Genomic DNA, 27,886 nt, shown 5'->3' on the forward strand with positions numbered 1-27,886 from the left:
TCTGCGGAGGAAATAAGGCTGAGGTGCCACTTGATCTGGTTGTTCAAGATGCCGAGGGACACAGATAGAACAAAATAATGAGAAATTGTTCCCAACTGAGAGAGCAGCAAAAACTAGAGAAGAGATGCAACATAATGGGCACAAAGTTCGAAAGAGAATGTGAGTTTATTTTCACTCAGACTGTTGCTGGAATCTGGATTGAATTTCCATGAAGCAAGTGATAGAGGAATATCCTTTCAAGGCATGGAATCGGAAATCGGCATGCAAACTAAAAGCAGTAAAGTGTAAAGTTACGGGGATAGGTCATGGCTCTGATACGAGGTTGAATATTCTTTCAGAGAGCCAGTTGCTATATAATGGGCCGAAAGGCTTCCTTCCATACTTTCAGTACTCTATGATTCTATGTCGGAGCAAATGTACTTTTACTCCACTCATGGAATAAAAGATTGCCTGTGAAATATATATCTTTGTGGATTCATAAATAGTTTTGCCTAGTTTTGATGAAATTTATGTTTGCACAGCCTCATAAGTGTTACAGGTATCTTATCCACATTCAAAATCTCAAACCCCTCAAAAATTTGAATTTCTTCTGTTGAGTCACCCCTTATCCTCCTCGTCTCCATATTATAGAGAAACATTATTTTTACCGAATGCACACCTCCACAGTTTTGGTGTGACTTCCGTAATAATACAACTGCGCCACAAAAAAAATCACCTGAAGATAGGAACACAAACAATAGGCAAAGATTTTCGATCCAAAAAGAACACAACTTCTCTTAATTTAGTAATCTCCCATGTGGAAAATAATGCTGCACTTTGATCATGCCTGAATACTAACATTATTATTCTTCTGAATATAAAACATTGAAACATCAACAGCTCCATTCCAGAATCCAGGGAATGGCCCGAAACGAATCGTTTTCTCTGATTGAGGGAGTGTTTTGAGTTTGCAAGGGAATCTGGAAATGTCGGAATCCCCATGCACGCTTCATTGCTGCAAAAAGAAAAGTATGCTCTGTGCAGAAAGGGAAGGTGCTTATTGGTGGCTTATAATGTCTGTTCCTTCTTTTTATTTGCAGTTAACTCAGTGGCAATCATCATTCTGTCCAAAGGGAAATGCGGCCTTTCCAGTTGTACCACGTGCTACCTGATGGCAATGGCCATAGCAGATCTACTGGTCATTATTAATGAGGTCATTCTCTATCGAATCAATGATTATTATTTCCCACTGAATTTCCTCGCAATAACGCCTGTGTGTAGTGTTCACTATGTCCTGCTCCGTGCAGCCACAGACTGTTCTGTCTGGTTCACAGTCACTTTCAGTTTTGATAGATTTGTTGCCATTTGTTGCCAAAAGCTGGCATCAAAATATTGCACCAAGAAAACTGCGTCCGTCGTTCTATGGACAAGTAGCACTTTGTTCATTTTGAAAAATATTCCTATCTATTTTAGATTTGAACCCAAAATAATTGTCGGCAATGTACCATGGTTCTGTTCCAATAAGCGAAGCTATTTCACTGACCCTAGATGGATTGGGTTCAGAAATTTTGAAAAGATTTTCAACCCGTTGATGCCATTCGGGTTAATTCTGTTGCTCAACGCTCTGACTGTCAGACACATTTTAGTGGCCAGTCGAGTCCGCAAGGGATTAAGGGGTCAGAAAAAGACAGATAATTGCAATGATCCAGAAATGGAGAGCAGAAGGAAATCTATAGTTATACTGTTCACCATATCCGGGAGCTTTATCTTTCTGTGGCTGCTGTATGTTTTATACTTCTTTAATGTTCCAATTAGCTCAGATGTTCTTTCATTTTATATATTTGAACAGATTGCATATATGCTGTGCAATTTAAGTTGCTGCACAAACACATTTATTTATGTAGCAACTCTGTCGAAATTCAGAGAACAGTTCAAGGGAGCAGTGATATATCCTGCTACATCAATTATTAAATTAATTAATAAATGCAAACAATGAAAACAGCTCACAGCATCGGTGTGCTGCAATAGGTGACCTTCAGTGAACCAGAAGTAAAACATTTGGAAGGGCAAAAACGTGGAAGTTCTATTAACGATGGGTCAGGAGGCAATAGAGAGAGGCAGGATGAGAAACAAAATCACAGTCGGTAACGTACACAGAATCAGTCCATGACCTCGGACAAACAGCAACCAATTCAAGGACTGGGAAAAAAAACAATGAGTGGAAAAACGCAGGCAAAACAATAAACAGATCGATAAACACACGGGAAAAGTTTGAATGATTTGTAGCAACTACAAATTTGTAGCCGGTGGAATCGGACACACCAAAGTGATGCAGCAAAATGGCTAGTGGTGGCATGCAGATTATGAGAAGGAAATAACGGGAGCTCTGTTTGTCTGTCTGTCTGTCTCTCTAACATCCATCTGTCCATCCATCACACGTCCGTCCGTCCATCTGCCCACCCGTGCACTCGTCCGTCTGTCTATCTGGTTATCTGTCTATTTATCTATCCATCTATCTATCTGTCAACCTGACTGTCTGACAGTCTGTCTGCCTGTATGCCAGTCTGTCTGTCAGTCTACCTTGTTGTTTATCTATCTCTGTATCCATTCCTCTACCTATCTGTCTGTCCCTCTATAAATCTGCTATTACTTTTTTCTCTCCATCCCTCTCTCTCTTTGTTTCCAGATCACGCTGTTGTAGATCAAAACCAAAAAAAAGTCAAAACTCACAGATGCTTAAGTCCCTCAACACCGTTAAAACAATTATCATCGAATAAAACCACTTCGGAACATACTGAACTTAAACGGAGAATCAGTAATACTTTGCCCTCCCTAACTGTTCCAGCTTCTCTGGATCTTGTTCTCTTTTGCTATGAGATTTTGATGGTACAGATCCACGTGACACTTGACCATCCACATAGCAGCAGTTCCGCTGGAAATAGCCCAGTTGTCGTTTGCAGCGTGAAACAATACTGGAATAAAAATCTTCAGATCTTTGTACTCAACGAATCATCTTCCACTTTTTTTTTCAATCCCTACTTCAGAGCTCTGCCAAACCATTTGAAATCACATGAAATGGTGCAGTACGGAAATAGTATATGCCATTGTTTTGCATAAATTCTTGAAAAAAAACATTGTGTACGCGGTTCCATTATCCAAAACAGACGAATCATGTGCACCATGAGTTGCAAATATTTGATGTAGTTTTTCACGTTAACAAGAACTGTTATATTAATCATGAATTCTGCTCCCAAACAGGGTTGAAACGGCCATCCGTGACCCCCACAGTATGCATCAATCCTGCATACATAACTCATCCTCTATGATAGTTGCCTATCTTTGCAACACAAATGGATTAACTTTTGACAGAGCAGAGTCTCTGTCCGTCAACTGCTTCGTCTGTTTTGGAGATTGGAAAATGTTTCCAGTAAAAAGAGATACCATGGGAAGACACAATGCCTTGAATGGCAAATCCAAGAAAGGGAGATGACTCAACACATTCACAGTCTCGTTGTTTTCCCCTGTTCTGTGCACAATATGGTCCTGATCAGCTGGCAATGGGAACAACGTATTTGGACTCACATAAAAGATTTCCCAATGACTTGTGGTCTGTTAATCGGGTGAATGAATGACTATAGAGGTTGGAATAGAATCTTTCGACCGCCAAAACAACAGTCAGATCTCTTTTTGTCCTCGTGTGAATATTCCATATCAGCCTTTTTTTCTGAAACCAATGGCCTTTCGGACCCGCCCTCCATTAAATGAATTGATTAGAGACAGTCAGCATGGTTTTGTAGCGGGTAGGTCGTGCCTTACTAACCTTATTGAGTTTTTTGAGAAAGTGACCAAAGAGGTGGATAGGGGTAAGGCAGTTGACGTGGTGTATATGGATAAGGCGTTTGATAAGGTTCACCATGGTAGGCTTCTGCACAAAATGCAGATGTATGGGATTGGGAGTGATCTAGGGAATTGGATCAGGAATTGGCTAGCGGATAGGAGACAGAGGGTGGTGGTTGATGGTAAATATTCATCATGGAGTTCGGTTACGAGTGGTGTGCCTCAGGGATCTGTTTTGGGGCCACTGCTGTTTGTAATTTTTATTAATGATCTGGATGAGGGTATAGTTAGGTGGATTAGTAAGTTTGCTGATGACACCAAAGTCGGAGGTGTGGTAGATTGTGAGGAAGGATGTCATAGTTTGCAGGAAGACTTAGACAGGTTGCAGAGCTGGGCCGAGAGGTGGCGGATGGAGTTTAATGCGGAGAAGTGTGAGGTAATTCACTTTGGTAGGAATAACAGATGTGTTGAGTATCGGGCTAACGGGAGGACTTTGAATAGTGTGGATGAACAGAGGGATCTAGGTGTATGTGTACATAGATCCCTGAAAGTTGGGAATCAAGTAGATAAGGTTGTTAAGAAGGCATACGGTGCCTTGGCGTTTATTGGTAGGGGGATTGAATTTAGGAGTCGTAGCGTCATGTTGCAACTGTACACAACTCTGGTGCGGCCGCACTTGGAGAATTGTGTGCAGTTCTGGTCCCCACATTACAGGAAGGATGTGGAGGCTTTGGAGAGGGTGCAGAGGAGGTTTACCAGGATGTTGCCTGGTATGGAGGGGAGGTCATATGAGGAGAGACTGAGGGATTTGGGGTTGTTTTCGCTGGAAAGAAGGCGGCTAAGAGGGGATCTTATTGAAACATATAAGATGATTAGAGGTTTAGATAGGGTGGACAGTGATAGCCTTTTTCCTCGGATGGAGAAAGCTAGCACGAGGGGGCATGGCTTTAAATTAAGGCGGGGTAGTTATAGGACGGACGTCAGAGGTAGGTTCTTTACCCAGAGGGTGGTGAGGGATTGGAATGCCCTGCCTGCTGCGGTTGTAAATGCGCCTAGTTTGGGGGCGTTTAAGAGATCCATGGATAGGTTTATGGACGAAAAGGGATTGGTTTAGGTTAGTGGGTCATTGTTTTTTAACTGGTCGGCGCTACATCGTGGGCCGAAGGGCCTGTTCTGCGCTGTAATGTTCTATGTTCTATGTTCCATTAAATGAAAATAAATCTGCCTGACACAGTCGCGCAATTCATCGTACCACGGGATACGTTCCCCTGTCTGATTCAAAATGTCCCTGCAGATCCGTCGATTTCAATAAGTTATTCAGATTCTTGGACTCTTTTCGCTCTGCACACATTCTATAATTGCACAATTCTAGGATAATGGAATGTGAGATCTGAAACTGATTTTAAAAATCTCCTGAGTCCCCCTGAGGAAACATTACAAGACACATATTATCCTTGCATTTCCACTGAACTCAAACAGTTTGATTTTAAATTGCCCTCTATTCTTAGCAGTCTCTGGTATGCTTATGTCGCCGTTTCATCTCTTTATTAGAAACATTAAAGATTCAGTTTCTATCATTCCATCTTTCTGGCAAGGCTGTACACTACAGTCATTTTATTTTCCATCAATTTGATGTTCCCCACTCACATTTCCACTTTTCATGTGTGACACTTCCCTTCCCTTTCCCGAATTCTCCATCTCAATATCAGCGAATAGACACGGATGAATACTTACTATAAACCAGAATTCCAAATGGACATTGACCAAACTTCCTCTTAGTCTGCTTCTATACAGCCTTTGAATAATGTTCCCTTAACCTGTGTGTTTGTTTGGATGATGCAATGTCTGAGCTTCTGACATTGATTTCTCAACCTCAGAAGTTGACTCCCCGCACTATAGTTTGAAAAGATGATGCCGTTATGCTGCATTTCCCAGAATACTGTCTTCATCCCTTGCCCTCCAGAAAGGAATCTAGCATTTCACTCATTCCTTCCTTCAAACCTCAACTCCACCACATGCAACACATCTGATGCTCCAATCTCAAAATGTTCAACTTTACTCACCAACCACTAGATTATTTTTGGTAAAAGCTGAGGATCGACCTGATAGATGTTTACACAATTATGAGACCAATCTGCAGAATGTCTTGTCAGAGTCTTTTTATCTCAGGGTATAAATGCCAATTGCTACAGGACATTTTTTTGGGATAACGGGGAAAGTTTAAACGAGATGTGAGATGCAAGACTTTTCTTCACAGAGAGGGTGGTAAGTACCTGTATTTCGCTGACGGAGGGGATGTCAGAAGCAGATACAATAGCAATGGTTACAAAAAATCATCTTGACAGATAGATACATGAATAAACAGGGAATACAGAGATACAGGCTGCGTAGATGCAAAACAAAATCATTAGTTTAGAAAAGTATCATTTGTCGCCACAGGCTTGACCGGACAAACGACATTTCCTTTCCGGGCCTCTCCCTGTGTTTTTTTTTAACTTTTGAGATGTTTTATTGTGAATTGGTTCTCCAACAAACAAAGAATGCAGCTTAGAACTGGATGACTTGGCTCTTCCTCTGCTTATCTCCTCCCAGCTCAAAGTGCTTGCATCTCTTCATGGCCAGCATTCTCTCTGACCCACAGTTGGGCTCCACACACTCCAATCTCAGCACAATCTTCTTTGTGGTCTTCGCCTTTTCCCCAAATATAGGTTTTGTCAGTCCACCATAACCCCTCTGCTTTCTGTCATAACATCTCTTACCCTGTGTGTATTAGGAATCCTTTCCCTTCTTGTACTGGGTAACCTTGTGGGACTGGTGCCTCCGATTTTTTTTTGCAATATGTCCTCCGGGTCTTTGGTACGTTGACCATTTTCCCAAACCGGGCGGTGAGCGGAAAAAAAGCTCAGGCCTCTCCCTGTTCCTCTTCAATTTCAAAACAATAGAGAGTCTTCAATCACACCCAGGATAGGATTATTTGCAGACGTCCACCGAACTCCAGCCAACACAACCCTCCTCCCCTTCCTTCCCATGAACATGCAGGACATAGAACACGTGTCCTTTTAAGAACATAACATAAGAACATAAGAAATAGGAGCAGGAGTTGGCCAACTAGCCCTTCGAGCCTGCCCCGCCATTCAATAAGATCATGGCTGATCTGTCTTGGCTCAGCTCCACATTCCCGCCCTCTCCCCATAACCCTTAATCCCCTCGCTTATCAAAAACCCATCAACACGCGTCTTAAAAATATTTAGCGAGGCAGCTTCCACCACTTCAACGGGCAGAGAATTCCAGAGATTCACCACCCTTTGAGTGAAGAAGTTCCTCCTCAACTCCGTTCTAAACCGCCCCCCCTTTATCTTGAGGCTGTGCCCCCTAGTCCTACTGTCCTTTCTGAGTGGGAAGAGTCTCTCCACCTCTATCCTATCCATCCCATTCATCATCTTATACGTCTCAATGAGATCTCCCCTCATTCTTCTAAACTCTAACGAGTACAAGCCTAATTTATTCAGCCTCTCCTCATAGCTCAACCCGCTCAACTCCAGCATCAGCCTAGTAAACCTCCTCTGCACTCCCTCCAAGGCCAAAATATCCTTGCGTAAGTGCGGCGACCAAAACTGCACACAGTACTCCAGCTGCAGCCTCACCAATGCCCTATACAGCCGCAGCAAGACCTCCCTACTTTTATATTCAATCCCCCTCGCTATGAAGGCCAGCATCCCATTCGCCTTCCTGACCACCTGCTGCACCTGCAAGCTGGGATTTTGCGACTCATGCACAAGGACCCCGAGGTCCCTCTGCACCGTCGCCTGCTACAGTTTTTCTCCACGTAAGTAATAATCCTTCCTACCATTATTCCTACCAAAGTGGACCACCTCGCATTTGCCAACATTAAATTCCATTAGCCATTTCCTGGCCCATTTGCCCAGCCTATCTAGATCCTTCTGTAGACTCTCCCCACCCTCCGCACAATTTGCCTTTCCCCCAATCTTGGTGTCATCAGCAAATTTCGACACCCTACACTCGGTTCCCTCCTCCAGATCATCTATATAAATGGTAAATAGCTGAGGCCCCAGCACCGACCCCTGGGGCACTCCACTAGTCACCAACCGCCAATCCGAATAGCACCCAGCGTCGAGATCTTTGCATTTTTAGGTGTCCAGATCACCAACAACCTGTCCCGGTCCCCCTATGATGACATTGTAAATTAAGAAAGCCCATCAATGCCTCTACTTTCTCAGAAGGCTAAGGAACTTTGGCATGTCAGCTACGAATCTCACCAACTTTTGCAGATGCACCATAGAAAACATTATTTCTCGTTGTTTCACAGCTTGGTATGGCTCCTGCTCTGCCCAAGAAGCAAGGTTATGAATTTAGCCCAATCCATCATGCAAACATAAGAACATAAGAAATAGGATCAGGAGTAGGCCATCTAGCCCTTCGAGCCTGCCCCGCCATTCAATAAGATCATGGCTGATCTGTCGTCGCTCAGTTCCACATTCCCGCCCTCTCCCCATAACCCTTAATCCCCTCGCTTCAACGGGCAGAGAATTCCAGACATTCACCACCCTTTGAGTGAAGAAGTTCCTCCTCAACTCCGTTCTAAACCGCCCCCCCTTTATCTTGAGGCTGTGCCCCCTAGTCCTACTGTCCTTTCTGAGCGGGAAGAGCCTCTCCACCTCTATCCTATCCATCCCATTCATCATCTTATACGTCTCAATGAGATCTCCCCTCATTCTTCTAAACTCTAACGAGTACAAGCCTAGTTTATTCAGCCTCTCCTCATAGCTCAACCCCCTCAACTCCGGCATCAGCCTAGTAAACCTCCTCTGCACTCCCTCCAAGGCCAAAAGATCCATAAAATGTTAGCAAATATTTAAATAAAGCCTAATTTACTGAGCGTGGAACTAAATACAACACTAAAGGATGTTAGGCTTTAGTTACCCAGTTGATTGGGAAGACTAAGAATATTGGGTGAAGCCTTGGACGCCTTATTTAAGCAAGGCTGCAGATCAGTTCCGAGAAGTCTTACTAGTTTCATGCTTGGACTGATCTGGTGCCTTATGAAGTTAGATAGGAACATAAGAAATAGGAGCAGGAGTAGGCCATCTAGCCCTTCGAGCCCGCCCCGCCATTCAATAAGATCATGGCTGATCTGAAGGGGATCAGTTCCACTTTCCCGCTTTCTCCCCATAACCCTTAATTCCCTTGTCTATCAGAAATCTGTCTACCCGTGACTTAAATATATTCAACGAGGTAGCCTCCACCACTTCAATGGGCAGAGAATTCCAGAGATTCACCACCCTTTGAGTGAAGAAGTTCCTCCTCAACTCCGTTCTAAACTGCCTCCACCCCTTATTTTGAGGCTGTGCCCTCTAGTTCTGTTTTCCTTTCTAAGTGGAAATAATCTCTCTACCTCTACCCTATCTGGCCCCTTCATTATCTTGTAAGTCTCGATAAGATCCCCCCTCAGCCTTCTAAACTCTAACGAGTACAGACCCAGTCTATTTAATCTCTCATCATAAGCTAACCCCCTCATCTCCGGTATCAGCCTGGTGAACCTTCTCTGTACTCCCTCCAAGGCCAATATATCCTTTCGCCAATAGGAGAGACTGTGTTTGTGTGCTCTCGAATTTAGAAAAGTTTGGGGTGAGTGGATTGAAATATATAAGATCCTCACCTTGAGACAAGGCGGAAATTGAAACATTGTTTCCTTTTGCGAATGTGTCCAGAACGAATTGGCTCTGTTTTAAAATTTGGGGATGATCTTATAATACAAGCTGAGGGGTGCAATCTTACGACCTCGTGCCACCTGACTTTCGATGAGGCGAGATTGTAAGTAGTGGTGGGAGGTGAAAAACCGAGTTTGCGCTCGCTTTCCACCTCCCCAATCTTACCAGCTCTGTTTCTTCAAAGAAGTTGGTATTTGTCACCGTTACCAACGAATGCAGCAATCAGATACTGTATTTGCGGACGCCGGAACCAGTTTCCAAAATTCGGGTCAGTTTGGATTGAATGGAAGAATCTGCGCGGGTCTTATCCTCCAATGCAGGTTGCCTCTTTCCCGTATTTGCTGCTATTAGGCCCCCTACAATGAGGCGAGGCTGAGGAGGCTGGGAGCTGGGCGCAGGGAACTTAGTGCTGCAGACTGAAAAGCAACTTCTGGGGAGCCAAGTAACGAGAGCCGACAACTGAGAGCTGGTAAGCCAAGGAGTAGGGAAGCTCGTCTCAGTCCTTGAGCAAGGGAACAAAGGTGCCAGGGCGAAGAGATCATCGGCCATACCCAGGGATTGGGTCCCAGCAAGCACATGCACCAAGAAGCGGAATCTGGTCATCTAGAGATGGCTGCAGACATGAGTAGCAGGCCTGGGTTTCCAGAGAACACCGGAACAATGCATTAGGCAATAAGAGCAGGCACGTTGGCGAGAGACTGACAGTGAGACAGTGAAAGAGTGAATGGGTCAAAGAGAGAGAGAGTATGAGTGAGGAGAGAAAGAAAAAAGAGAAAGAGGAGAGAGAGAGTAATGAGAGAAAGAGGGAGGGGAGAGAGACAATGTGCGGGGAGAGATTATGCGGCAGGCAGTGTGTGTGAGGGGGAGACAATATGTGAGGGGGAAGCAATGTGTGGCGTAGAGAATATAAAATGGGCTGGGAATGTGAAAGGGTTTGAGAGATTGTGAGGGTGAGATAGTGTTTGGTGGGAGGTTGTATGGGGTGGTGAGAGAATTTAGGGATTGAGAGAATTTAGGGGTGAGTGGGTAGACAAAGAAAGAAAGAGGATGGAGATGAGACGACCTCTGGAGATTGGAAGTGTCTGGGATATTAAGAGAGTGGACGTGGTGTGAGAGATTCTCAGAGGAGAAATTTTGTGGTGAGAAAGCTTGACGGAGCTAAAGATTTCAATTTTGGTGAGTGTGTGAATGGATAAGACAGTACGTGCACGGTAAGAGAGTTTGTGGGAATGAGTTGATAAGGGGTGTGAGAAAATGTGAGCAGTGATGAGAGTGCGGGGCAGTGCGTGTCCTGCAACCTGGCGCTTTTTTTAACTCGAAAAGTTGTTTCTCTTCACACAAAATATGTTAATTGAAGTTTAGTGTCTGCTAAAAAATATAATTCCGATTTTTCTTCATCGGCCTAGTGAGCATTAAATTCAAATTAAATGTGGCTCCTCAATAGATTGGACGTCTATATAGACACATCAATAGACGCCTAAACATCCTTTATTTGGAACTTATCAATCCAAGTCTTGATTAAATGTCCTGCATTTGGCATTCCCACCTTGAATTAGCTTAAAATCAAATATGTTTAAGAGGCATACGCCGATATAAATATCTGCTAAGTACCTCATCCAACAGTATTGTACTTCCGAGCATAATGGCATCTCATTCGTCCATTAAACTCGGATGCAAGCTCTCTTCTTGGCTAAACTTACCTCCATGTTGCCAGGTTACGCTCGACACTCTTGTACAGATCAAAGTGAATGTTTCACTCGATCAGTGACAAGCTAGATAGACATGTGATCCCGTGTCTAGATATCCTGTATCGAAGCAATAACTGAACCTATTCATGATGTTGCAAATGTGATACAAAGAACAAAGAACAAAGAGCCAAATCAGCCTGGGAAACAGGCCCTTCGGCCCAACGAGCCCACGCTGCCATCTCAACTCCACCTCTCTACCCATGACCCCTATCTAATGTTTTATGGCCATCCAGATTGAGGGAAAACTGATTTCGGGACAATTTATTCCTGCCAATCAGCCTAACAGCACATCTTTGGGGTGTAGGAGGAAACCGGAGCACCTGGAGAAAACCCACGCAAGCACGGGGAGAATGCGCAAACTCCCACAGACACTGGCCCAAATCCTTTTGCCAACCACAGGTTTCCATGGCCTTTTGTTCTGAATTATACACCTTAACTATCGAACCTTGTGATAAATTGTTTTGGCTACAGTGAACAATAATTCATATAATAATTAAAATGCATTTACGTATCAGCATAAATGGTTCATAATCACAATCAGTTGTTTGATTCTCTTACTGAATTCATATTTGTGTAAACTATTCTATTATTAGCTTATTGACTTGTTTTAAGAATCATTTAACTCCTTCGTGGAAAACCTATCACCAACTTAACTTATACCATCGAAATATCTGGTAACAGGTTCGAAGTTTCCCTCCTCAAATGGGAAAAAAAAACCTTTGAATAAACAAAAAAAAAAATGCCCAGACAAGATTGATGCATCCTCAGATTATTATTACTTTTTTCTTTGTATGTTATCATTGTTAGAAACTGTTTCGCTTTTGAGAAGTTTGAGGAGCTGACCATCAAAGAGAAGTGCAGGAGAGACTGTTTTTACTGTTTTACTTGCTGTCCTTGAGGGAATGTTTTGACTGTCCTCTGGCTGTTCCATCCCACTCATCAGATGGTCAGTTCGTGTCATTGGTTCTTTGCTTTCTTACCCAGTTAAATTGTCCTTTCTAATTTACACTATGGGTTTTGCATGCCTTTCCCTATTGCTCTGCTGCCCTTTGGGGGGGGTGGGTGTGTGTGTGTGTGTGTGTGTGTCTGTCTGTGTGACTCCACCAGCCTAGTTACTGCAGATCATCATAAAGTTTCTCACATGTTTGACCTGCTGCTGACTTCTATGTCTGATTACTTCTGCTGATTTCCTGTCCTCCAATTGTGGGCTCATTCACCGAGCTCACTTCTCATCCGTTTATCCATACTTGCTGCTCATTTTCTTCTCAATCTCCCTTTCTCTTGACAACTGTTACCATCTCTTTAAAGCTTTAAATCGTCAATACACTTATATTTCGGTCCTCCAGAGGACATCTCTTGTCCCAAATCTGTTGATCTTTGAGCTATTTCATTTTTTTCGTACACTGACTAAATTAATAATTGAAATAACTGGATATTTCAAGGCGCTCTTCAATTGCTTTCTGAATTTGGATTGAGTTGCGACATAAATAAATGTGTTTGTGCAACAATTTAACTTCCGCAGCATATATGCCACGTTTGAAAAGATGTAATGAGAATTGTCATCTAAGAGATTTGTAATACCAAAAAAAATAAAACGTATACAATCCACAAGAGTATGAAGCTGCCGGATATGGTGAAAATTAAAATCACAGACTTTCTTCTACTCTCTATCTCTGGGTCACCGTGATCCCTCCCCCTGCTCTGACCCCTCAGTCCCTTTCGGATTCCACTGACCACTAGAACGTGTCTGACTGTCAAAGCGTTCAGGAACAGAATTATCCCAAAAGGAACCAATGGTGTTAAAACCTTTTCAAAAATTTTAAATCCAATCCACCTAGGGTCAGTATAATAGCTTTGCTTGTTACCACAGCGCCAAGGTACGTTGTCAATAATCCTTCTTGGTTCAAATCTGAAGTAGATGGGGATATTTTTCAAACAGAGCACGGTGCCTGTTGTTGCTAGGACGACAGATGCAGTTTTCTTGGTGCAATATTTCGATTTCAGCTTCTGACAACAAATGGCGACAAATCGATCAAAAGTGAAGGTGACGGTGAACCAGACAGAACAGTCTGTGGCTGCACGGAGAAGAACATAGCGAACACTGCACACAGGGGTGATTCTCAGGAAATTGGTTGGGAAATAATATCCATTGATTCGCTTGAGAATGACCTCAGTAATAATGACACATAGATCTGCAGCTGCCATTGCCACCAGGTAGCGAGTGGTGCAGTTGGAGAGGCCACATTGTCCACAAGACAGGACAATGATTGCTGCTGCGTTGACTGTAAATTGAAGAGGGCAAAATTGACTCGAAATTACTGGCATATATTGTCCTCTCCTGGCCATAGGCAGCATGCAATTTGGTACCAAAAATTGTGGGCTCTGCTTGGGTCAATGGTTGGCGATATTCAACAATGGTCTCAACTACTCTTCATCCTGAACATCTGTAGTTATTCCCACCCCAATTAGAAGGTCCTCCCCACCACAGTTTTATTTCCCCAGACTGGCAGTGGTCATTTCAACTCTGGCACCTGCTTTGATACCGGTGATCGGCTTTTGGATAAATAAATTTAGAGACTTTCAATGGGATTATACACGTGTGTCCAAAGCAGAGATGTTCAGTACAATTCGAACAGCACTCAGAGAATAGAACACTTATTTATTGACAACGAACCATGATTAAACAGATTACTTCCATGTAAGGTTTCTCACAGACACATCACAAAAATGCCAAGTCTGTGGGAGGGGTACACATATTTCACACGAAAGTAACACCAAAACAGAGGTGTAAGAATTGACTGTGAACATATGTCCTTCTGTGTGCCGAGAGAATGTTAATGTTTGACCTATCAGAGACCTTCAGTAATAGAAGGTGTTTTGAGAGTGGAAAGTTGGATAGTTGATAATGGCAATACATTCACAGTGGTCAGAGACTCAATTTCAGTTTGTTACTCTGTTCAGCATCATTCTACACTGACAGGAAACCTCGGTGATACTTTTATATCAGTTTCCTGCATTGCAGTTTGAGTCAACGGACACAATTTAATCACGCGGAGAGCTTGTGAACTAAAAGCCATTCATGCTGTAGAATGCAACCACAGAATTAACACAAAACATGTGATATATTTATATTATTGAAATGGTGAGTTTATAACTGTGGCGTTACAATCCAATTTCATGTTACCATCCACACAATAATAGCAGAAAGAAATCTGTGCACTAATTAACTCAGCAACATTGGACGTAAATACTTACCAGGCACACCAACTATGGCAAGGATCATATAGAAAATTTTCCTGATCCATTGAATTATTGGGTGCATTTTCTTTGTGAAGTGAATCTGTTACTTTGTGCAGCAGTCTCTCTGATTTCAGCTATGAGGTGAGACAATCCTTGTGCATAAACTTTATATACTCCAGGGTTTCTGGAGTAATGGCTTTGCCGAATTCATTTTTTTGATGTTGTTGTTCTTAAACATTGAACAAACAGATTTCAACACCTGAGTTTATTCCCTGTTGAGGGAATATGCCAAGTGCTGAAACTTAAGTGAGCATTGTCTGCCAAGGCATTTACAATTATTATTAAAACGTTGAACTGTACTTTGAAGTGGTCTATTTTTCTTTCAGAAAACGCTGTCTTGAGGGTGAGGGCATAACAGTGGCAAAGTTTGTGCATTTAATATGATTGTGTAGAGAGATTTAAGAATTAGTACCTATTCAGAAAATAATTAAAATGGTTTCAGATCCCGTTGTCACAGAGGAAAACAAGTTTGTTCTCAGTTACAAAAGTTAGCACCTTTTTCACAACTTAAAGTCAGCAGAACTTCCAAATGCAAGAACTTGCTAGACATGCACGAACTGACCTTGCGATATCGAGCTTTGGAGTCAGACAGCAACCTCTGATTGAGTGAAAATGTGGGCAGCCATAAAAAAGAGAAATTAGAAGCTTCTGAAATGGCTTCAAAGGTAAATATGTGACTAGTATGCGTCTGTTACTTGTAAACCTATATGTGTTGTTAGATTGAATTTTAAACAAAGAACAAAGAACCAAATCAGCCTGGGAAACAGGCCCTTCGGCCCAACGAGCCCACGCTGCCATCTCAACTCCACCTCTCTACCCATGACCCCTATCTAATGTTTTATGGCCATCCAGATTGAGGGAAAACTGATTTTGGGACAATTTATTCCTGCCAATCAGCCTAACAGCACATCTTTGGGGTGTAGGAGGAAACCGGAGCACCTGGAGAAAACCCACGCAAGCACAGGGAGAATGCGCAAACTCCCACAGACACCGGCCCAAATCCATGTGTCTGCACAGCAATCAGCGACAGTCACTGAGCTGTCGTCTTGTCCAGTTTAGGCACACACTAACGACATGAAGCACGAGGCCAATCTCGAACAACCAAGAGCAGCCCCAGTACGACCCATCGCGTGTATGCCCCTCGTTGGACACGAGGTGGACCGACTTCAAACCTGTGAATGAAAACAGAGAAAAACATTATTATCATACTATACCCATTTACATTTCTAGGGACACCCCAATGCTAATGACCCTTAATTAAAGGTTCTCCTATATCCACCCATCTCCAGCTCAGTCATAGAACATAGAACATTACAGCGCAGAACAGGCCCTTCGGCCCACGATGTTGCGCCGACCAGCTTTTAAAAAAACAACACTAACCCACTAATCTAAACCAATCCCATATCATCCATAAACCTATCCACAGATCTCTTAAACGCCCCAAACTAGGCGCATTTACAACTGCAGCTGGCAGGGCATTCCAGTCCCTCACCACCCTCTGGGTAAAGAACCTACCCCTGACATCAGTCCTATAACTACCCCCCCTTAATTTAAAGCCGTGCCCCCTCGTGCTAGCTTTCTCCATCCTAGGAAAAAGGCTATCACTATCCACCCTGTCTAAACCTCTAATCATCTTATATGTTTCAATAAGGTCCCCTCTTAGCCGCCTTCTTTCCAGCGAAAACAACCCCAAATCTCTCAGTCTCTCCTCATAGGATCTCCCCTCCATACCAGGCAACATCCTGGTAAACCTCCTCTGCACCCTCTCCAAAGCCTCTACATCCTTCCTGTAATGTGGGGACCAGAACTGCACACAATACTCCAAGTGCGGCCGCACCAGAGTTGTGTACAGTTGCATCACGACGCTGCGACTCCTAAATTCAATCCCCCTACCAATAAACGCCAAGACACCGTATGCCTTCTTAACAACTTTATCTACTTGATTCCCAACTTTCAGGGATCTATGTACACATACACCTAGATCCCTCTGCTCCTCCACACTATTCAAAGTCCTCCCGTTAGCCCTATACTCAACACATCTGTTATTCCTACCGAAATGAATTACCTCACACTTCTCCACATTAAACTCCATCCGCCACCTCGCGGCCCAGCTCTGCAACCTTTCTAAGTCACCCTGCAAACTATGACACCCTTCCTCACCATCTACCACACCTCCGACTTTGGTGTCATCAGCAAACTTACTAATCCACCCAACTATACCCTCATCCAGATCATTAATAAAAATTACAAACAGCAGTGGCCCCAAAACAGATCCCTGAGGCACACCACTCGTAACCGAACTCCATGATGAATATTTACCATCAACCACCACCCTCTGTCTCCTATCTGCTAGCCAATTCCTGATCCAATTACGTAGATCACTCCCAATCCCATACATCTGCATTTTCTGCAGAAGCCTACCATGGTGAACCTTATCAAACGCCTTACTAAAATCCATATACACCACGTCAACTGCCTTACCCCTATCCACCTCTTTGGTCACTTTCTCAAAGAACTCGATAAGGTTAGTAAGGCACGACCTACCCGCTACAAAACCATGCTGACTGTCTCTAATCAATTCATTACTCTCCAAATAACTATAAATCCTGTCTCTAATAATCCTTTCCAAAACCTTACCCACCACAGAAGTAAGACTCACCGGTCTATAATTCCCAGCGAAGTCTCTGCTCCCCTTCTTAAACAATGGGACAACATTTGCTGTCCTCCAATCTTCCGGTACTATACCAGAGACCAACGACGACCTGAAGATCAGAGCCAGAGGCTCCGCAATCACCTCTCTTGCCTCCCAGAGAATCCTAGGGTAAATCCCATCCGGACCAGGGGACTTATCTATTTTCAAACCCTCTAGAATATCCAGCACATCCCCCGTATCAATTGCAATACTATCTAATTTACACCCCTGCATCCCAGTGTCCTCCTCAGCTGCATTCATGTCCCCTTGCGTGAACACTGAAGAGAAATATTGGTTCAACGCCTCTCCAATCTCCTCCGGTTCCACACACAACTTCCCTCTACTGTCTGTAACTGGCCCTAATCTTGCCCTAACCAACCTTCTGTTCTTGACATACCTGTAAAACGCCTTAGGGTTCTCCTTAATCCTATCAGCCAAAGTCATCTCATATCCTCTTTTAGCCCATCTTAACTCCCTCTTCAACTCCCTCCTAGCCAATCTAAAGCTTTCTAATGCACTACCTGAGCCCTCAAGCCTCATCCGAACATAAGCCTCCTTTTTCTTCCTAACCAACGAATCAACTTTTTTAGTGCACCACGGTTCCCTGGGCCTACCAAATCCTCCTTGCCTGACAGGGATATACCTATCACAGACCCGCAGTAGCTGCTCCTTGAAAAATCTCCACATCTCGGACGTTCCCAGTCCCTGTAATCTCCTAGTCCAACCAATGCTTCCTAATTCTCTCCTAATAGCCTCATAATTACCCTTCCCCCAGCTGAAACTACTGACCCGAGGTTCATGCCTATCCCTTTCCATCACTAAGGTGAACGTAATCGAATTGTGGTCACTATCCCCAAAATGCACACCAACTTCCAAGTCTAGCACCTGGTCTGGCTCATTTCCCAGCACCAAATCCAATATAGCCTCACCTCTAGTCGGCCTATCTACATACTGAGTCAAAAAACCTTCCTGCACACTTTGAACAAAAACTGACCCCTCTAACGAGCTAGAGCTATAGCAATTCCAATCAACATGAGTAAAGTTAAAGTCCCCCATAACAATTACCCTATTACTTTCACTCCTAATAAGGATTGTCTCCGCAATCCTTTCCTCAACCTCTCTAGAACTTTTTGGAGGTCTATAAAAGACTCCCAACAGGGTGACCTCTCCTCTCCTATTTCTAATCTCCGCCCATACTACCTCAACAGACAAGTCCTCATCAAAGTTCCTCTCTGACACTGTGATACAGTCCTTGACCAATAATGCTACCTCACCCCCGCTTCTACCTCCTTCTCTACTCCGGCTAAAGCATTTGTACCCCAGGACCTGCAACATCCATTCCTGACCCTGCTCTACCCAAGTCTCTGAAATGGCCACAACATCAAAGTCCCAGGTACTGGTCCACGCTGCAAGTTCATCCACTTTATTGCGAATACTCCTCATGTGCCTGTCTAAGTTACTCTTAAAGGACTCTAGCGTGTTTGCCTCCACCACCTTACTTGGCAGAGCATTCCATACCCCCACTACCCTCTGTGAGAAAAACCTCCCTCTAATATCTGTGTTCTACCTCTACCCGCTCACCTTAAGTCCATGGCCCCTTGTCCTACGTGACTCTATTATAGGAAATAGCCTACCTCTGTTTACTCTATCTATACCCTTCATAATCTTATATACCTCTATTAGATCCCCCCTCAGTTGGCGTCGTTCAAGGGAAAAGCGCCCCAATTTCTTCAATCTTTCCTCATACCCCAGTCCTTCCATACCAGGCAACATCCTGGTAAATCTCCTCTGCACTCTCTCCAGAGTCTCCACGTCCTTCTGGTAGTAAGGCGACCAGAACTGTACGCAGTACTCCAAATGCAGCCTAACCAACGTTCTATACATCTGCAACATTAGGCTCCAGCTCTTATATTCTATACCCCTTCCTATAAAGGCTAACATACCATAGGCTTTCTTCACCACACTCTCCACTTGCACTGCCACCTTCAAAGACTTGTGCACTTGCACCCCCAGGTCTCGCTTCGACTCTATACTCCTTACAGGCTTACCCTTTATCATATAACTTCCCCCTACATTATTCCGGCCAAAATGCATCACCTCACATTTATCCGGATTAAACTCCATTTGCCACATATCTGCCCAATCAACCAGCCTATCAATATCCCGCTGTGTTGCGAGACACTGCTCCTCACTGCCCGCCAATCCAGCCATCTTGGTGTCATCAGCAAATTTGCTGATCGCACCACCGACTCCCCCTTCCAAATCATTTATATACACTACAAAGAGAAGGGGTCCCAGTACCGAGCCCTACGGCACCCCACTAGTGACAGACCTCCAGCTAGAAAAAGACCCCTCCACAATTCCTCTCTGACTCCTCTTTGCAAGCCAGTTCTCTACCCATCTAGATACCTGACCATATATCCCATGAGCTTTAATCTTCTGTACCAACGTACCATGAGGGACTTTGTCAAACGCCTGACTGAAATCCATATAGACGACATCAACGGCTCGTCCTTCGTCAACCGTTTTTGTCACCTCCTCAAAGAATTCTACCAGATTCGTAAGGCAAGACTTCCCCTTGACAAAGCCATGCTGCGTATCCTTAATCAGATCGCAATGCTCCAAGTGCGCATACATCCTATCCCTAAGAATCCTCTCCATCAACTTACCTACCACTGACGTTAAGCTCACTGGCCTATAGTTACCTGGGCTATCCCTCCTACCCTTTTTAAACAACGGTACCACGTTCGCTATCCTCCAGTCCTCTGGGACCTCCCCTGTGTCCAAAGAAGAGACAAAGATTTGCGTCAGAGGCCCAGCAATCTCATCCCTCGCCTCTCTAAGCAGCCTAGGATAAATGCAATCAGGCCCCGGTGATTTATTGGTTTTAATGCCCTCTAAAAGCCCTAACACTTCTTCCCTCGTTTGAAGGAACGAATGAGTGAAATGCTAGATTCCTTTCTGGACGCCAACGAATGAAGACATTATTTTGGGAAACGCAGCAAAACGGCATCATCTTTTCAAACTATGGTGCGGGTAGTCAACTTCTGAGGTTAAGAAAACAATGTCAGATGCTCAGACGTTGCATCATCCAAACAAATACACAGGTTAAGGGAACATTATTCAAAGGCTCAGAGGAAGTACGGTCAATCTCACTCTGGAATTCTGGTTTATTGTAAGTGTTCATCCGTGTCTATTCGCTGATATTCAGATGGAGAATTCCAGAAAAGGAAGGGAAGTGTCACACATGAAAAGTGCAAATGTAGCTGGGGAAAATCAATTTGATGAAAAATAAATGACTAAAAATGGAGTTGGGGGTAAGGTGTTAGTGTGGATAGAGGATTGGTTGTCCAATAGGAGGCAGAGAGTTGGTATCGATGGGTGCTATTCTGATTGGCGGTTGGTGACTTGTGGAGTGCCACAGGGATCAGTGCTGGGGCCTCAGCTATTTACCATTTATACAGATGATCTGGAGGAGGGGGCTGAGTTTAGGGTGACGACATTTGCTGGTGACACGAAGATGAGTGGAAAAGCAAATTGCGTGGAGGGTGTGGAAAGTCTGCAGAGGGATCTGGATAGGCTGAGCGAGTGGGCGAGGACCTGGCAGATGGAGTACAATGTTAGCAAGTGTGAGGTTATCCACTTTGGCAGAAATAATAGTAGGAGGGATTACTATTTAAAGGGCGAAAAGCTGCAGCATGCTATGGTGCAGAGGGACCTGGGGGTCCTTGTCCATGAGTCGCTAAAACCCAGTCTGCAGGTGCAGCAGGTGATCAAGAAGGCGAATGGGATGCTGGCCTTTATAGCGAGGGGGATAGAATATAAAAGCAGGGAGGTCTTGCTGCAACTGTACAGGGCATTGGTGAGGCTGCAGCTGGAGTACTGTGTGAAGTTTTGGTCGCTATACTTCCACAAGGATATTTTGGCCTTGGAGGGAGTGCAGAGGAGGTTCACTGCTGATACTGGAGATAAGGGGGTTAGACTATGAAGGGAGACTAAACAGACTGGGTCTGTACTCGTTGGAGTTTAGAACGATGAGGGGGGATCTTATAGAGATGTACAAGATAATGAAAGGGATGGATAGGGTAGAAGTAGACAGATTCTTCCCGCTCAGAAAGGACAGCAGGACTAGAGGGCACAGCCTCAACATAAGGTTGGGGGGGTGGGGGGGGCGCGGTTTAGAATGGAGTTGAGGAGGAACTTCTTCAGTCAAAGGGTGGTGAATCTCTGGAATTCTCTGCCCGTTGAACTGGTTGAGGCCACCTCGCTAAATATTTTTAAAACACGGGTAGATAGATTTCTGATAGACAAGGGAATTAAGGGCTATGGGGAGAAAGCGGGAAAGTGGAACTGAGCCACTTCAGATCAGCCATGATCTTATTGAGTGGCGGGGCAGGCTGGAAGGGCTAGATGGCCTACTCCTGCTCCTATTTCTTATGTTCTTACGGCCTTACCCGTTAGCATCACCCTCCATCCTCCCCAGGCTACACACTGCGGCCATCCCCTCCGGGTTACACATCGTCTGATCTCACTGGCTCCATGCCCCCGAACTCAGTTTCCATCCTTCCCGGGTTACGCAATGTCTGAACTCGCTGCCTCCGTTTTCTCCAGTTTACACACTGTCTGATCGCCATGTCTCCATCCTGCCCGGATTGGACACTGTCTGTTCATATTGGTACCAACCTCTTGTGTTTACAGACAGATCTCACTGCCTCCATTCCCACCCTCCCCCCATTACACATTATCTGATCTCACTATCTCTATCTCCCTGGGATTACACTCTCTGATCTCCCTATCTCTATCTCCCTGGGATTACACTGTCTGATCTCACTAGCTCTATCTCCCTGGGATTACTCTCTCTGATCTCACTGTCTCTATCTCCCTGGGATTACACTCTCTGATCTCACTATCTCTATCTCCCTGGGATTACTCTCTCTGATCTCACTATCTCTATCTCCCTGGGATTACTCTCTCTGATCTCACTATCTCTCTCTCCCTGGGATTACACTCTCTGATCTCACTATCTCTTTCTCCCTGGGATTACACTCTCTGATCTCACTATCTCTCTCTCCCTGGGATTACACTCTCTGATCTCACTATCTCTCTCTCCCTGGGATTACACTCTCTGATCTCACTATCTCTATCTCCCTGGGATTACACTCTCTGATTTCACTATCTCCATCTTCACTCTCTTTGCTTTCTGGGAAAGTCGGAATTCGCCATTTTCTCCCCAGAATTGGTCCAGGAACTGTCGTGGTTCCCCAGGACGACAACTTATGTAGCCCGATTGAAACAGAGAGTCTGAGTTGTAATCTTCCAAGCAGTAGACTTTATTTTCCAGTACAAGAGAATAAAGCCGGGAGGTCCGGAACACTCCACAGAGCCCTCGGCTTACAGTCTTTTTATGCACATTTCAGCTCCATATCTCAAGATTCTTATCTCGCTTTTACAATGCGACCTCGTTTAGCCACCATTGTTTCTGTACTGACCCCTTATTTACCTTGCTTGAGATTGGTCACCCATTGTTACGTCTCTTTTCCTCTCGAAACCATGGTAGTTACATCCTTTGCCCTTATCTTTACGACTCTGCTTGTACAACAATAGTGGTTTAGCTGACTTAGGCCGAATGTGAAGAAAAACATGCTCACTTTATTCTTTCCTGCTTGTTACGATCATATATTAAGCTGGACAGCTGTATAGTAGCCATTATCTCCCCAAGTGACTGCTGTTTACTTTCATTAATGGATAACTACTATACTACTTCATCGGGTCGCATGCACTGATTTCATCAGCTATACTTGATTATGTGAAGTAACCTACTAGTCCCATCCTATCACCCATCCTAAATCTATTTCAGGAAGACACTCTAATACTATCCGTGATTCCATATTTCATACCCAGTTTAGGTACAATTGTTCAGTACAAATTCTCTAAGTACTAACATGCTTACATATTGAGTACAAATTTCCTTACAGAACCAGGCCGCTTCTTAAACACGATTAAAAAAGCTGAAAATCCTCCCTGCTCAGAACCGAGTATAAATATTTGCATCGCTTTCTCACCCGGACTTTCTACCGCCGAAACTTCTGGAAAGAAGCAACTCTGCGACTGCGCGTCGTTGTTTGCGAAGTCAAACTGCACGCGCTCAAAGAGCCCAGCGCATGCGCATACGGACAACTGCTTCTCCGTGCGCCCCCCTCCCCCGCTAACAAAGGGCCTGCGCAGTGCGCGAGTCTTCGCGTTCCTTCCGTGCTGTCCGTCTCGCGCACAGACGGTTACAACCCGAGCGCGCCGCTGCCTGGAGAATGAAGAGGGCGGGGCTGCAATCTACACCCTCTCCCCATTTGTTGTAGCGGCTATCAATCACCTGCTCCCAGCCAATAGGAAGGTCCTTCTCATCAGTGTGCTGTCTTGACCCCAGTGAAAGGTTCTCATCAGTGTGGATGGAGCAGACTTTAAACAAGGAAGAATTAGCAATTGGTGCTCAGCTCCTAATAACACTCACATTGGCTGAAAAATGGCTTTCAAAAGAACTGGAAGTCGGGGATACAATTCCTTTCCTTTACTGAACGCTGCTGTACATCCTGGCAGGTTAAATCTGTTTGTCACAGTCAAGAGTTTTTTCCTTTCCTCAACCATTGAATTGCTGTCCAGATGTTTCACGGTACTTCTGGGTGACAAAACCAGATCCTTCACAGAATATTTACCTCGGATTTACCCCACACATCTTCACTTGTACATCACATTACGACTTTCAACTTGGTCCTGGTAGATTTATCAACACAGATGTCATCATCTACATTAGCGTGCAGGCTTAGATATTGAAGAGCTGCCTGCCAGTCACGAGACATGTCTTCACATATAGGAACCCAGGAAAGCAGTCAACAATATATTTCACCTTCACACTACCAGCGCCAAGATGGAATTGGATATCACCCTGGTGGTCACAACAGTATCAAGGCCCCAAACTTGTTCACCCAGATGTATTTCTTGATAGAACCCTCGGCTAAAAGCAACACCTCCTCAGGACTGCAGAGGAAACCTCCAAAACACTCCTCTGTAAACTCGTTCCTTCCTTATTGGGATCTCATGCCAACACACTCAGGACCTCTGTTTTCGCGAGCACATGTAATTGTTGGAGGTCCGCCATCTCCGTTCCATGGCACTACTGCTGGAGCTTCTCATGTGCGTTTCTGAGGCCTACCCGCCTTTAGCTATTCTTCCAAGTGGGGACATTCACTAATAACTGAACAATGCACAACACCATTCGCAAACCCTCAGATACTGAAGTCGACCATGTTCAAATGTAGTAAGAAATAGACAATATCCACTTTTGGGTTGACAAATGACAAGTAGTGTGAGCGCCACACAAGTGTCAGGCAATGACTATCTCCAATAAGAGAAAATCTGATCATTCCTCCTTTGACATTCAATTGCATTACCGTCGCCGAATTGTCCGTTACCGACACCCTGGGGTTTACTGTTGGCCTGAAACTGAACTGGATTACTCATATGCATACTATTGCTCCAACAGCAGGTCAGGTGGGAGGGGAGATCGTATGCAGTCGTATTGTAATCAGTGCAATACTCCAAAGACATAGGGCCAGGCTGTTGAACTGAAGACCTGTGTTCAAACCCTATGAAACCGTTGTCAATTGTTGTGAAAACCCATCTGGTTCACTGATGTCCTTTACTCAAGTAAATCTATGATCCTTGCCTGGGCTGGCCTTTATGTAACCTCAGACTAAAAACAATATTGTTGTCTCTGAAAATGCCTTCTGAAATAACCTAACAAGCCATTCAGTTCAACGGAAAGGGGAGAGGAACAATAAATGCTGGCCCAGCCAACGATGCTCAGATCCCATGATTAGAAATAACCAATGGCAAAATCTCATCTCCTGACTTTCGAAAACCAAGGAATCAGGTGTTTGATGGAGTACTCTGTTATTTCTTTTGGGATGAGTACAGCTTCAACAATGCTCAAGACACGTTATGCCGTCCAGGACATAGTAACCCATTTGATTGGCACCTCATCAAAAAATACCCACTCCCTCCATCATCAATGTGCATTGGTAGCAGTATGTGCAATCTAACAGTTGCACTACAGAATCTTATCAAGCCTTCTGAAGTAGCAAATTCCAAACCCACAACCACTGTCATCTAGAAAGAAAAAGGCAGTTGACACATGGGAAAATCACCGCCTGGAAATTTTCCTCGAAGTTACTCAACATACTGATCGGGAAATACATTGCCATTCCTTCACTGCCATTAGAGAGGAATCCTGGAACTGTTTCCCAAACAACACAATGTGTTTACATGTATTACATGGACTGCAGCAGTTCAAAAAGGAAGATCACCACCGCCATCTCATGGAATTGGACAATAAATGCTGGCTAAGGCAGCAAGCACTACATCTTATGAATTAATAATAATAAAAAAAAAGTGGATGGTGTCCAGCTGCCCAAATCAAATGGATCAACATGCAACTCAATTGAAGAATGTCGATCTTCACAGGGTTCCTGGCCACTTTCTTTTGCTTCCAGTCCTAATCAATATTGCCAACTCCCTCCATGACATCAGTAAGGTAATTGCATCCAGAAAGTGGATGTCTACTCCAACCCAGCTACCTGGCTTCAAATTCTCATCAGCAGTTTCCCTTAAACTGAATTAACTTGAAATTAATTTTGCAACATGAATCACTATAGAGGACACAAGTATCATCAACTTTATAAGACCCTTGTCAGGCCTCATTTGGAGTACTGTGCGCAGTTCTGGTCGCCTCACTATAGGAAAGACGTAGAAGCTATTGAAAGGGTACAGAGGAGATTTACAAGGATGTTGCCTGGACTGGGAGGCATGCCTTATGAAGATAGGTTGAGGGAACTGGGTCTCTTTTTCCGCTACAAGAAATGGATAGAACGAGGGGTCACGGGCTTAGGGTGAGGGGGGCTAGGTATAAGACAAATATTAGAGGGCAGTTTTTCACGCAAAGGGTAGTGGGGGTGTGGAATGCACTGCCGAGTAAGGTGGTGGAAGCAGGCACGCTAGGGTTGTTTAAGAGTCACTTAGACAGCCATATGAGCGGGCTACATATAGGGGGATATAGTAGGCCTTACTGAACATTGTAGGCTTGGGAATACATTTTGCCTCAGGAATGTTAGTCTTTGCCTGTTTAATAATGAATTTTTTTTTGTCTCCACAGGCATTTAAGTCCAGCAAGGGGCATGCAGGCGGCAGGTTGTAGTGGGCTGCTCTTGGATGTTGCTTCGGGAGTTGCCTATTGCTTCATGTCGTTAGTGTGCTTAAACTGGACCATCTCGAGGGCAACATGACAGCTCAGAGACTATCTCTGTTGCTGTGCGGACACATGGATTTGGGCCTGTGTCTGTGGGAGTTTGCACGTTCTCCCCGTGGTTGCGTGGGTTTCCTCCGGGTGCTCCGGTTTCCTCCCACATCCCCCAAAGATGTGCTTTTAGGCTGATTGATTGGGTACTAAAATTGTCCCTAAATTGGACCTCCCTGATCCTCGCACGTTAGACGTAGACTAAAATCATGAATAGGTCACTGAGATAGTAGGACGGCGGCGCGGGCTCGTTGGGCCGAAGGGCCTGTTTCCCGTGCTGTGTTGTTCTTTGTTCTTTGTTCTTTTCCCTGGAGAGACGTAGGTTGAGAGGCGACCTGATAGAGGTTTATAAGATGTTGAGAGGAATAGATAGGGTGGATTCTCAGAGGCTATTTCCCCGGGTTGAAATGGTCGCTACGAGAGGACACAGGTTTAAGGTGCGGGGAGGAAAGTACAGAAGTGATGTTAGGGGTAAGTTTTTCACTCAGAGGGTGGTGAGTGAATGGAATCGGCTGCTGTCAGTGGTGGTGGAGGCGAACTCGCTGGGGTCTTTTAAAAGACTTCTGGATGAGTATATGGGGTTTTATGGGATTGGGGGTTATAGATAGGTGTTGATGTGATCGGCGCAACTTGTGGGCCGAAGGGCCTGTTTGTGCTGTAGTGTTCTATGTTCTATATCATATCAGAAGCAGTCATGAACTAGGAATGGAAGGCAGGGAGGAAATCAGCAAAATTGCATCAGGAAGGTGCTACTTAAGCAAAAAATGTTGCAGCTACGGGCTGGCATCTGCTTCCTCCTGAGAAGCATCATTCTTGAGTCTTAAATGAAGTTGCTGGTGAAATGATGATGCATTGCTTTTAGTTTTCCGAAGTCCATAGTTTTGGGGAAGGTCATATTAGATTGGAAGATAATTGTCTTAACGGTTATGGGTCTGTGATTGGGTAAGTGGGCATGACGAGGTTCGAACTGGTTCCTCGAGAGTGATGGTCAAGTTTTGATGACAGTCAAAGAAAAAAGCACGGGAAACAGGCCCTTCGGCCCAACGAGCCCGCACCGCCATTTTAACATTGAGTCCCCTCTCCACCCATGACCCTTGTCTATGCTTATGGCATTCCAGATTGAGGGAAGACTAATTTAGGGACAATTTGTTACACCAATCAGCCTAACAGCACATCTTTGGGGTATGAGAGGAAACCGGAGCACCAGGAGAAAACTGACGCAAGCACGGGGAGAATGTGCAAACTCCTGCAGACACTG

General features: G+C 44.5%; 1 protein-coding gene across 1 annotated transcript in view; it reads left to right on the forward strand.

Moving 5' to 3' along the window:
- The window catches only part of LOC145337359 (sex peptide receptor-like), a 65,704-nt gene that overhangs the window by 5,255 nt on the left and 32,563 nt on the right, over positions 1-27,886 (forward strand). Inside the window, 1 exon segment of the mRNA XM_080182150.1 lies at positions 1,080-1,256. Within this exon segment, the coding sequence (XP_080038276.1) occupies positions 1,080-1,256 (177 nt within the window).

This window comes from Carcharhinus amblyrhynchos, unplaced genomic scaffold (assembly GCF_965287045.1).
Source record: "Carcharhinus amblyrhynchos unplaced genomic scaffold, sCarAmb.v2.hapA scaffold_47, whole genome shotgun sequence".
NCBI classification, from domain to species: domain Eukaryota; kingdom Metazoa; phylum Chordata; class Chondrichthyes; order Carcharhiniformes; family Carcharhinidae; genus Carcharhinus; species Carcharhinus amblyrhynchos.